A 12,403-nucleotide genomic window follows, 5' to 3' on the forward strand; every position below is an offset into this window, starting at 1 on the left:
TCAATTTAAAATGACACACTGATACCATTTTTATGTAGTTAATAACAATAATTTATTGTTTTCATTGTACCATATTTCAGGCAAACAGATCTTCTATTACAGAGCATTCATCCTGCCATTTAGAAGAGAGAGAGAAAAAAAAAGGATGTGTATTTGTGATAATGTCCTCTATGTCTATGATCTATTTAGCAAATTGAATTAATTTCTAATTCTGAATTTCTTTCCCAAGAGCCTGTCTAGCTGGCATGGAGGTATATGTCTGGTATCTCAGCCTTGGGAAGGTGAGGCAGAAGGGTCAGAGGCCAGTATCAAGCTGGGCTACAGAAGGAATTCAAGGCAATCCTGAGCTACACAAGGAGACCCTGCCTCAAAGCCTAACAAATAGATGAAAGCGCCTTCCCAATTATTTTCCAGATACGCATACTACTACTCTGGCCTGGGTGGTGGAGTTCTTCTTGCTGCCTATATCCAAGTTTCATTCTGGACTTTGGCAGCTGGCCGACAAATAAAGAAAATCAGGCAAAATTTTTTTCATGCCATCCTCCGACAAGAAATAGGCTGGTTTGACATCAAGGGCACCACTGAACTCAATACACGGCTGACGGAGTAAGTATATTCTTAATATCACACTTTGACGAGGAAATGAAGCCTTGTGTGAAAATTGTCAAAGGAAGGAAGATTTGAAACAACATTAAATTACTACTTTAGGCATTAGATAGGAATTGAGTATGTATCTGATAGTTGTTTCTAGAAGCCTTTATAGTTTATGCCACAACATAGCCTCCATTTATGCTATTATTTAGTAGGTCCATTTGAGGACTAAGTGCATGTTTTATACATGCCCAATTTATCTCTCATGGAGCTTACTACAGGCCTGACAGGTGCTAGACCCCAAATAAAGATGGTTGAATGGACAAGCAAATGGTTGCCATGGTTGCAAAGAGACTGGCTTTAGTAAATGCTGGTGCTTCACTTATTTAACAAGTATTGAAGGCCTATTACTTGCTAAGTGTCCTCCTGGGGGCTTAGAATATGAGCAAGCAAAGCAAGCAGCTCTGTCTCGGTGGTGTTTTGTTCCAGCAGGGGAGATAGATGATAAACTTTTCCTGACTGGCATTCAGGCCCATGAGCAGATGAGGTCAGGCCTTTAGGGCCTTCATGCCTTACCAAGGGCTTTAGCTTTGACTCTGAAATGAACGGCAGCCATGGGAAAGTGGGAGCTGAGGTAATGCTGCAGGACTTTCTTTCTTCCCGCGGTCATGCTGGTAGTGAGGACACGAACAAGGACACAGGTGGTACACCTCCTTATTTGAGATGCTTAGAGCCAGCGGTAGGTTCTGAAGTGTGGACTTTTTGGAATTTGATATATCTGTGTATACACTTTACCAATGGAACGCTCCTAAATGGAAGAAAAAAATTTGGATTTCACTTTTTTTTCGCATCAACACAGTGCTTATAGAGTTTCAAGTGCCAGCTGTCATAGTCCACAGCTCTAATCCCAGCATTCCAGGGAAGCCCAAGCATGGCATGCTAAGAGAGAATGTCAAAGATTCAAAGCAAGCCATGGCTACATAGCAAGGTCTTGTCTCATGAGGAAATGAAGAGGGAAAAGAAAGGAATGGAAAGGAAGGAAGTAGGGAAGGATATATCTATATATCCTGGAGAAATATGTTCAAATTAAGAATAAGACTTTTTTTGGCTGCGAATGTCCCCTTGCTGTTATAATGCCCTCCCTAATTCTTTCTCATAAACAAATTGATTTGTGTCCACAGTGTTAATCCTTCTGTAATAGGATTAACTATTTTCATAGTATCAGCTTCAGCGGCATTAACTTCTTAGAAGCACAAACTAATCCTGAGTTTTCTTTGTGTAGTATTTTCATGGGAAAATATCCAGTAGGCTAAGACTCTAAAAGAGGCTTGCAGTAGGACGGGCACGTGTTCCTTGCCTATGCGTTTATTTATTTATTTATTTATTTTTTGTTCTATGCGTTTATTAAATGTCTACTTCACCTTTTGACAGAAGACCACCTGCCTGTAACCACTTAAGTGTGATCTTTTTTAGTGACATCTCCAAAATCAGTGAAGGAATTGGTGACAAGGTTGGAATGTTCTTTCAAGCAATAGCCACGTTTTTTGCAGGCTTCATAGTGGGGTTCCTCAGAGGATGGAAGCTCACCCTCGTCATCATGGCCATCAGCCCCATCCTGGGGCTCTCCGCAGCTGTTTGGGCAAAGGTGTGTGAACCCTGGACTTCCTCATGCCTGCTTACCCATGGAGACGGCTGTTTTGTACATGTTGTGCTATGGCCCGTTCAGATACGTGCTCATGGTCAGTGGAAGCCAGGCCCAGCAGCATTTCATTCACATAGAGTTTTAATAGGAAACTAATGTTTTGTGTGATTCCAAGCACTAGGGTTCCTGCCTTAACCACTGTTCATAGTTTCACTGTAACCTCTTTGAGTAAACTTCTTGATGTGGTCTACAAAATGACACGTATGGTTATATTTTTATTTTAAAAAATACAATTTTGAGCTGGGGCATGGTAGTACACACCTATAATCTCAGCACTCAGGAGGCAGAGGCAGGCAGATCGTTATGAGTTCGAGGCCAGCCTGGTCTACAAAGTGAGTCCAGGACAGCCAAGGCTACACTGAGAAACCTGTCTCAAAAAAAACACAAAAATGAAAAGAAAATTAAATTTTAAACAATAGTCTTCCAAATGATCGAACAACTATAAGTTTTAAACGGGGCAGGGGCATTGTTCACCATGACAATTACTTTGCATTCTGTAAATTTTACATGTGTATAAAATGCATACATATAAAATCACATTTTCTTAAGCCAATATTGCAGAGTTGAGAAATTTTACTGACTATATTTGTACAATCTGAGGTTGATGACTCACTTGGTTAACTACTTGTAACTCTTTTGTTTATTTTTTTCTCCTGCACCATCTTGTTTAACCATTCTATTATCTAGTATAGTTATAATTAATGCGTTTGAAAGTATTATTTTCATCATGATTAAAAAATGTGACATAGGGCTGGGGAGATAGCTCAGCCAATAAAGAACTTACCCTGTAAGAATAAAGATTTGAATTAGATCCCCAGAATCTAAATTTTCAAATTCCCAGGTTTGGTGTTACCAGTTTATAAGTTCAGTGCTGGAGAGGGAGAGAAAGGCAGGTCTTTGGTGATGGCTGTTGAACTAGTCTAGCCTAATTAGTTAGCTCTAAGCCAGTGAGAGACTATCTTTTAAAAAGGTAGACACTCAACATGGAATAAGATAGAGTATTAAAACAATGTTTACTATTAATTTTTCACACACCTTTACATACATGACTATTTGTACATGCTACACACAATATACATTATGGCATGATGAAGGAAAAGTATAATTAATCCTTTCAAAGTGTGAAGTTTTATTTTATCTACCTTCATAGTTGACAGATGAAAGATATGAGAGCTATGGATCTTCGCATGATTCCCAAATATACTGCTTCTAGAATTACGTTTGGTTTTCCTTTCCCTGATGACTGGGGTAGCTCAGATCTCACCTTTGTAGGAAGTGCACTTTGGGATCTGCCTTTGATGCTGCAAAGCATAGGGTTTGGATGGGGCAATGGCGTTAGAGTGTTGTGCAGACTGCCTTTTATCCTTGCTCTCAGTGCAAAACCCATGACTGTTTCTCTTTTGCACAGATACTCTCAACATTTAGTGACAAAGAACTAGCTGCCTACGCAAAAGCAGGGGCTGTGGCAGAAGAGGCCCTGGGAGCCATCAGGACCGTGATAGCTTTTGGGGGCCAGAACAAAGAGCTAGAAAGGTCAGGAAGTTTCTTTGTCTGATGGTTCAAAGAATCCATTTTAACTCGTTTTGTTCACCCTTTTGTGGTACGTGTTCACTCCTTTCTCTTTCCTAATAGTCACCCCCACATGCTACAAGCACCCTTTACTGCTGGCTGCGGCTTGTCAGGCTTGAACTTGGGGTTCTCAAAACCTTATGTGTTCTACAAACTCCATTAGAGCTCTGATGATACCTAAGGGCTTGCTTCTCAGAGTAATGTTTTTAAATGCATAAAGGGAAATATGCAGGGCTCCAAAGGATACCAACTGTACAGAAGTACAGTTTCGAGATACTTTTCACTTTTCCACTCCCTTAGTGACTATGAACTGGAATCCAGAAGAGGAAAACCTGAGATGTGGATCTCCTAGCCATAACCCAGGATTCTTTTTTGGTAGGGCTGTAGGGGTCTCTATAAGAACAGGACAGAGTTTCCCCCCTGGCTTTGTGCCTCAATTGACAGAACCTGCCTCCATGGCCATGGGCTTGAGAACATGGGCAAATGCTTTTAAAAAAAAAAAAAACCCACAACAACACAAACAAAGAGAAGCAATTTCATTGAGATAGAATTGATAAAGGGCTATACATACTTAGTATATGTATCTCAGTGAGTTTGGGGATAAATCAACGTGTGTGAACCATTAATGTTCTCATTAAAACAATTTCCCCCAATATAAGTGAACGATGGCCTGCCATAAATATCTTCTTTATGTGTGAGACTCTTGGTATCCACAACTCTTTGAAACACAGTCCCTGAGAATTCACCACAAAGTTTCCAGTATTAAATGCAACGTTTTTGCAGTCCCTTCCATTTCATTTTCTATTTTCCTGTTCTTTATCCCTCTCCAAAGCCACCATGTTTCTGGTTCTCTAACTTCTTCCTTTTTTCTTTCTCACTGCTGCTTCCTGTACACAATAGTCCACACAGACCACACTAACCCTCAGTTGGACCTCAGGATGTCAGTGTAATCATGCCGCTCCATTACCCAAGTGAAGGTAATTACAGCATGCCCACTCTCACTGGAGCATTGCGTCACACTGGGGCACTTGTCAATCTTGCTGCTGCATGTACCTGGATGCTCTGCCACCCAGCAGTAATTACAGTGTTGGCTGTGGCACTCTGGCTGCCTCTGCAGACACAGCTCTGCTTGCTGAATGCAGCACTCACAGTGGAGGAAAGTGCTGTAAAGAGCTGGGTGCTTAAAGGTGTTTAGAAAAGACTTTTTGTGTGGCAGCATACATTCAAAAACAAAAAACAAAAAAAACCCAAAACAAAACACTAATGTATTCCCATGCCTCATTTGGTTGGACTAAAAATATAGTGACGTTGCTGGGGAGTTTTGATAAAAAGAAATATTCTTAATTTATATGATAATTTCCCCCAGAGTCTCATTGTAAACCCATTAAGATTCATTTCTGTAATTTTAGGGAGCCAACATTGAGATTTCTACACTGTTTGAACCTAGCATGGAAAAGGATAATTAATTTAACTTGATGTAAAAACTATTTTAGTTTGTTAAAATCATTCTGAAGATGTGTGTGTGTGTGTGTGTGTGTGTGTGTGTGTGTGTGTACTAGAAGTCACCAATATGAACTTCAAATATTATTCAAAATTAGAGTGGTAATAGGATGAACAAAATATAAGAAGAGGTGGCATTCTAGTAGGATATGGGTGACAGGAACAAGAGTTACCAAGTTTGCCAACCATGTACCTGTCAGTATACTAACTACACTTCATAATTATCCGTCAGCCTCATGATTGTCCTCCTAAAAAGGCATTTGTTAGTAGAGCTCTTGTAAGAACCACTTTCTAACCTTATACCTAGCTTGGAGATTGAAGACAGCCTGACTTTTAAAAGATCAAAACAAGAAACCCATGGCTTGCATGTAAGAACGTGTAGGGTTTTTGTCCCTTCTCCAGAAGATCAATTTAAGGAAGATTTTCCCCTAAGAGAGGAAAACATGAGTTAATAATGTAACCATTAAACAGTCCAAGAGTGTCATCTGGGGTTGGTTGTTTTCGTTCCTCTACCTTAATCCTGACTAGTAACAGCAAGATGCTCTGCATCCTAGGAGTGAGGCTTCAATTCTGGGACAGCCATGGGAACACTAGTTGGTGTGGTAAAATTCAAGGGAGATGAGCCAGTCCAGTCAGGAGCAGGCACTGATCCTGACCAAGGTTAATTCTTAAGATACTGGGGCTCCCCAAGAGTGTGTTCCCTTCATGACTTTCATCCTTAAGCCCCACCCCAACCCCCACTGAAAAGAGGGTGATTGTGGCTCAGGTTGTAAAATGTTATTCTCATTATAACAGTTCCCTCTTCATTTTCTGGTAGGTATCAGAAACATTTAGAAAATGCCAAAAAAATTGGAATCAAAAAGGCTATCTCGGCAAACATGTCCATGGGCATTGCCTTCCTGTTAATATACGCATCCTATGCACTGGCCTTCTGGTATGGATCCACTCTGGTTATATCAAAAGAATATACTATTGGGAATGCAATGACAGTAAGTAATACCTTTAAAAGTAAAAGAAATCTGAATTTATTTTCCACCCATTTTCTTTCCTTTAAAAAAATGTAGTCTTAGTATTACTTTAAGGGTTTGTGTATTGGTGGGGGACGGGGTTTGAGTGAAGGTGCCTGTGGAGGCCAGGGGTTTAGGATTCCCCCTAGAGCTGGAAAAATGGAAGATTGTGAGCCACCTGATATAGGTGCAATGAACTAAACTCAGGCGCTGGCAGGAGCAGTCTGCACTCTTAGCCCTGAGCCATTTTCCAATGCCTGTATACTCTTCTTACACCCTCCTTCTTTTGGTGGAGAAAGTTGTGATTGTAGGTTTTATCTCTGCTGTGCTGTGGGTAGAGCTAGCTTTCTGGAGCATGCAAGTCAAGTCTTAGTGGTGAGAGGGGGCATGATAATAGCGTTTGGTTTGACCACTGGGGAAATACACATGAATACAATGGGAAATAAAAATGGAAAAATATGAATAGAATAGTGCATATTGGAATTACTGTTATTCTCCTGTTGAATTTAACTGTAGGAGATGGTTTACACCTATTATAGATGAGAGGAAACATGACCTATTATTGATAGGTTATTGTGTAAAAGATCATTCAATTCACACCACATGAAAGTACCAACTTTTTAAAATATAAAAGAAAATTTATGTTAGTTGATTTGTCTGTGTGAAAATGAAGATTCTCTCATGATATGATTATGAAAATAATCTATTCTAATTATATTAAAGATTAAAATAAAAACTTTTAAAATTTAAATTAAGAATCCATGTGTGCTTGATGGTAATTTTTGGTATATGTTTTTCAGATATACATGTTTTTCTCTTCCCAAACTAAGCTTACAATATGTAGATCTTTGGTAATATTTTCTATAAAGCAGTAACATTTTGTGACCATCTTCCCATGTTGGGGGTTGGTCAGTACAAGTCATTTAAACAGAAAAGTTTCAAAACCTTCATTTTCCTTTTCAAAATGAGAGTCCTAAATGTAATTTGGTCTTTGGACTTTCTCCATAAGGAAACTTGAGCCACCCAGTATGCCCTACAGTGCTTACCAAGCCCTCGCTGAAGCAAGGGCATCAGTAACAGCTGAGTCTCCCCTCCCTCTGAGTCCCCACCCCTTATCCCCCTCTTCTCTGGCTGCCATGGTGGCAATTCACCATGTTTTTCACTTTCTCATTTCTTCCTGACATTTTATAAATAAGGGACGTGACATCTTGACTTTACCATTAACATTGCATGATAAATTTGCCCACATTTGCAGCATGAGGACATAAACATCCATGTCACAAGGCTGAAAATAATTTCCAAATGAAGGGGGACTGGCAAGCCCCCTACACAAAGGGTTGAGACTTTGTCACACTAACATCTTAACATCTACTTTGGTGGAGAATTTTTTCTCACTGGTCCATATTTATATGGTGATAAGAAATAGATAATTTAATGCATTTGGGTTTGGTAAACATGAACACCACTGTTGTTTCAAAGAACATAAGCCATGTGTAGAAGTTTTACAATGCCTGGAGGGAAAAGAGTAATTTATCCTATAATTTTTCTTAAGTTATGTATGCTATTGATTGACTTTCCTGAAACTATATGCTTGGATTTATATGCGAGTTTATTTTCCAATGAAAAAGACGTGAAATGTGTTGTTTTGTGTGCTGCAGAATAGAAAAACCAGAATAACTTTGAGTTCTATAAATGTGTGAATTGACCAGGGTTAGTCAGGCACACCTTTAATCCCAGCACAGAAGGCTGGGGCTCGAGAATAGGATGCTTATTGGAAGTTCCAGGCCAGTCTGTGCTATATAATAAGGTCCAGTCCATCTTGGGATACAGGAAGATGCTCTGCTTTTAAAATATAAAGTGAAGTGTTAAATATTTTATGTAAAATTTTGTTCTTATGCCCACATATAAATCTGTAATAGCCTTTTAAAGGAAAACTCCTAGAGCCAAAATCTGTCATGTTTCGTATTGAACATTTTGTGCAATCCCTTGCAGAGTAAGAGAAAATGATACAGAACCAAATGAAAGACTAATGGGGAAATACTGTGTCTAGTGGCATTAGCTTCAGAGCCAATGAAACGGGCTTCGGATGGCTTTATGACTAATATCCATATGATCGGGGGCGGGGAAGCAACAAACAGTTTGTCAGACTACACAAAACTTATTTTTGATACTGAAAGAACACATTTAGATAATTCAATGCTATTTTAATTTAATAAACCTTGCTCTTTACTGAAGTAATTTTTATTTGCTATCAAGATGATAGAAGTGCTTATCACACTAATGATATACATGTATCAAATTACCAAAATGTGCCCACAAAGATGCACACATATTATTTCTCAATAAGAAATAAAGGATACCAAGTGTTCAATGAATCCTAAATTTGGTCCTTCTTAAATTATATTTTAAGCAAGCTCTCACTCAGATGATGATGTTCCATTCCTATTTGCTTCTCTTGTGCTCTTTTGCTCAGGTCTTCTTCTCAATCCTCATTGGGGCTTTCAGTGTGGGGCAGGCTGCCCCCTGTATTGATGCCTTTGCCAATGCGAGAGGAGCAGCTTATGTGATCTTTGACATTATTGATAATGTAAGTCTTTGATTATTTGAAAGCTGATGGAGTCATTGTGGTGTTGGGACTTATCCAATATGCTTTGTTATTTGTAGAAATATGCATAGAAAATCTGCAAATATATGCCAAACATTGGAAGTGAAATGCTGCATGAAATAAAATGATTATTCCCAAGTTTCAGTGAATCATGCACACACACACACACACACACACACACACACACACACACACACACACACACACACACCATCTTTATTGTGTGTTTGCTCACAGGAAGGAGATTATGCTACCCCAGGCTCTATTTTTAGAATTTGATGTACCCTATTCCTTAAAAATACAATTGCTTATTCTTTGATAAAATAGTCATTGAATTTTGTTTTATTTAGAATCCTAAAATTGACAGTTTTTCAGAGAGAGGACACAAACCAGACAGCATCAAAGGAAATGTGGAGTTCAGTGACGTTCACTTCTCCTATCCGTCTCGGGCTAATATCAAGGTACTGTCAGCCATACTCCGGTCCTAGCTTAAGTTGATCCCTAATTGTCTCAATGAAGTCTCATCTGCCTGACACTCTTTTCTCAAGCTCTAAATAGAATTGAACTATTCCTTTCTTGGAGCTTTGTTGCGAAGTGTGCTCTTCCTCACTTTCCCCTGCAGATCTTGAAGGGCCTCAACCTGACGGTGCAGAGCGGACAGACGGTGGCCCTGGTTGGCAACAGTGGCTGTGGGAAAAGCACCACGGTGCAGCTACTGCAGAGGCTCTACGACCCCACAGAGGGTACGGTAAGTGGGAAGAACCAAGCTCCCTACACGGGAAGCTGAGCAGGAATAAGCTCTTAGAAAATGCTTTCTTCGTAACACATCTGTATGTGAGTCTGATTTTGGCAAGAGCTTACCATGTTGCTACACATGGGGACAAAACATGTTTGTTTTGGGGGGGGGGGCTGGTGGAAAAAAATGCCTTCAATAGCAGCCTTGAAAACAACGGGAGCAAAAGAGTACTCTCCTGCCACTCAAAGACAGAAGATTGCTCCCAGGGCATTTGACCAAACGAATCCCACATAGTTATTCTTAACATCCTGATAATAGGGGTCACAGATAATTTAAAACTGCTACTAAATCCAACAAAATGGTTGTTTTCCTTCACTTTGGGACATCTAAAAGAAGGAGTGGCATAGCCACAGAGAAGTCTGAATCTCTTAAAGGAATATGGAGGGTGAGAATAGATTAGAAAGTTCTTCTTTGCAGAGAACACACATACCCTTCCCCTGTATCTACTGTTTGTTTTTATTCTGACCCACTTGCCTTATTCCCCTTTGTGTATGTATTCTAAACATACGTGTGCTTCGGAACATATTTCCTAAGGAATGTATTCTCTTATATAGAGAAGAGTGATCAGAATTATTGCAATCTTAAGTTAACAGCACGAAGTCACAGTTTGCATTCTTCTTCAGTTGTCCCAGCGTTGGTCAACAGCTAGAAAACACAACTTCACTAAAGGTCTTAGCTTTCTTCCTATTGCCTTGACAAACATCATGCCCAAAAGCAACTCAGGGGAGGAGAGAGTTCCTTTGGCTCCAGCCCATCACTGAGTTAGGACAGAAACTCACACAGGCACTTGGAACAGAAGTCATGGAGGAGGTTTACTTGCTGGCTCTCTGGACCGTGCTCAGCTACATTTTGTAGCCCAGGATCACCTTCTCAGGGAATGGAACTACCCACAATGTGCCGGGCCCTCCTTTATCACTTAACAGTTTAGTAATTAAGAAAGTAATGTGAATCCATGGAAGCAACCCTGGTTGTTATAGGATATGAACAAGAAAATAATTTGAGAAAAAAATGAGAGAGAAAGAGAGAGAGAGAGAGAGAGAGAGAGAGAGAGAGAGAGAGAGAGAGAGGACAGGAGAGTTATTTTTATGGGCCCTCGTAGATCAGAGTATGTAGTAAACACAGGTAGGACTGGACTCCATGAGGACACAGAGTTGGTGGGTGTGGAAAGGAAGTGAACCTGAGAGGAGCTGGGGCAAGAAGATGGGTGTAAAAACACAATTTACAAAATTCTTAAACAGTTTTTAAAAGGGAGGATAAATATAAATTTACAAAATATTTTTGAGAATGGTCAGCTTAAATTATTGGCTCTGGTGGATTCTGGGAGAGGGGCAGGCATTTCTTTTCTTGTATGCCCCTATCTCCCACAATCCCACCAGATTCTAATGGATAGATCCAAACCCATAGTCATATAGATGGCTTTGGCGAGTCAAAAAACAGTAAAAAGGCACGAACTAGAGAAAGGACTTATAGGGATGGGGGAGATTTTACAGGGCTGGGAGGAAGATAAGAGTGGATTGGGAGTGAAAATATACATAATGCAGTATATGTGTGTGTATGTACGTATGCATGTATGTATGTATGTATTAAATTTTCAGTGAACAAACTTAATCAAAGTGGTCAGCTTAACAAAGATAAACCGATGACCTGTATGTATTAATTATGAAAAAAAACATTGGGTCTCAGTTCTAGTAAGGTACAATAAAGCAGATGTATTAAATTACTTATAAGGAGTTTTTATTCGTTTTAGCTTTTATTCGTCAAGGAATAAATGCCCTGCAAACACCAGTTTTTTTAAATAAAGCGATTGATATTAAGGAAGCAAAATAAATCATGCCCTTCAACTTAATGATTCTTTGCTTTTATAATGATTAAAAAACCAAAATGTCCAAAAGTTAAGACATGATAAAGTAGATTATGGTGTGTTGAGCACAGCAAAACGCCATATTTAGATATATCATCTAAATATATGTGGACTAGATATGTTGGCATATTTTTTAAAATCTATTTTTATTTTGGGTTCCTTAAATCTTTTTCTCCCTTCTCCACCCCAATTCCTTCCAACACCCCAACACCAGGTAGGGGAGAAAGAAGGTTACTGGGGGGAGGGGGTGTAGTTTTCTTTAGCTGCTTCCTGCTGTTCAGGGTCAGCAGGTTCTTTGCAGCAGCAAATCAAATTCTCTTTCCAGGATCTCTCCAACTTCTTCTCATCACACTCCATCAACAGCAGCCAGGAGCAGCAGGGGGAAGCCCCAGTAGCCTTCTTCTTTCTCTGAGCCCCCAGTCTCCCTTTGGATCTGGCTTTTATCCCCATTGGCAAAGGCCAGGCCCCCACATAACTGTAGTTCCCAGCTGACAAAGATCTCAGGCAGTTATCAGCTGGGAACAAACTGAAGCAGCCCCCATATCCCATACCTGGGATTAAAACAAAAACATGTTTACATATAAACGAAACTTCCGTGGTGGTGCACGCCTTTAATCCCAGCACTCGGGAGGCAGAGGCAGGCGGATCGCTGTGAGTTTGAGGCCAGCCTGGTCTACAAAGTGAGTCCAGGATGGCCAAGGCTACACAGAGAAACCCTGTCTCGAAAAACCAAAAAAAAAAAAAAAAAAAAAAAAAAAAAAAAAAAATAAAT

General features: G+C 39.8%; 1 protein-coding gene across 13 annotated transcripts in view; it reads left to right on the forward strand.

Annotated features, from left to right (window-relative positions):
• The window catches only part of LOC127194577 (phosphatidylcholine translocator ABCB4), a 258,699-nt gene that overhangs the window by 209,804 nt on the left and 36,492 nt on the right, over window positions 1-12,403 (forward strand). For 2 of the 13 annotated variants that reach the window (XM_051152064.1, XM_051152061.1), the window contains 7 exons: window positions 415-606; window positions 2,065-2,236; window positions 3,702-3,826; window positions 6,180-6,351; window positions 8,843-8,956; window positions 9,325-9,435; window positions 9,597-9,722. The exons of 10 other annotated variants lie outside the window; for them this stretch is intronic. In XM_051152064.1, coding sequence (XP_051008021.1) covers window positions 415-606; window positions 2,065-2,236; window positions 3,702-3,826; window positions 6,180-6,351; window positions 8,843-8,956; window positions 9,325-9,435; window positions 9,597-9,722 — 1,012 coding nt within the window. The remainder of the gene's footprint in view (window positions 1-414; window positions 607-2,064; window positions 2,237-3,701; window positions 3,827-6,179; window positions 6,352-8,842; window positions 8,957-9,324; window positions 9,436-9,596; window positions 9,723-12,403) is intronic. One more of the 13 variants, XM_051152062.1, reaches the window with a different exon arrangement.

Source organism: Acomys russatus, chromosome 10 (genome assembly GCF_903995435.1).
Source record: "Acomys russatus chromosome 10, mAcoRus1.1, whole genome shotgun sequence".
Lineage (NCBI taxonomy): Eukaryota > Metazoa > Chordata > Mammalia > Rodentia > Muridae > Acomys > Acomys russatus.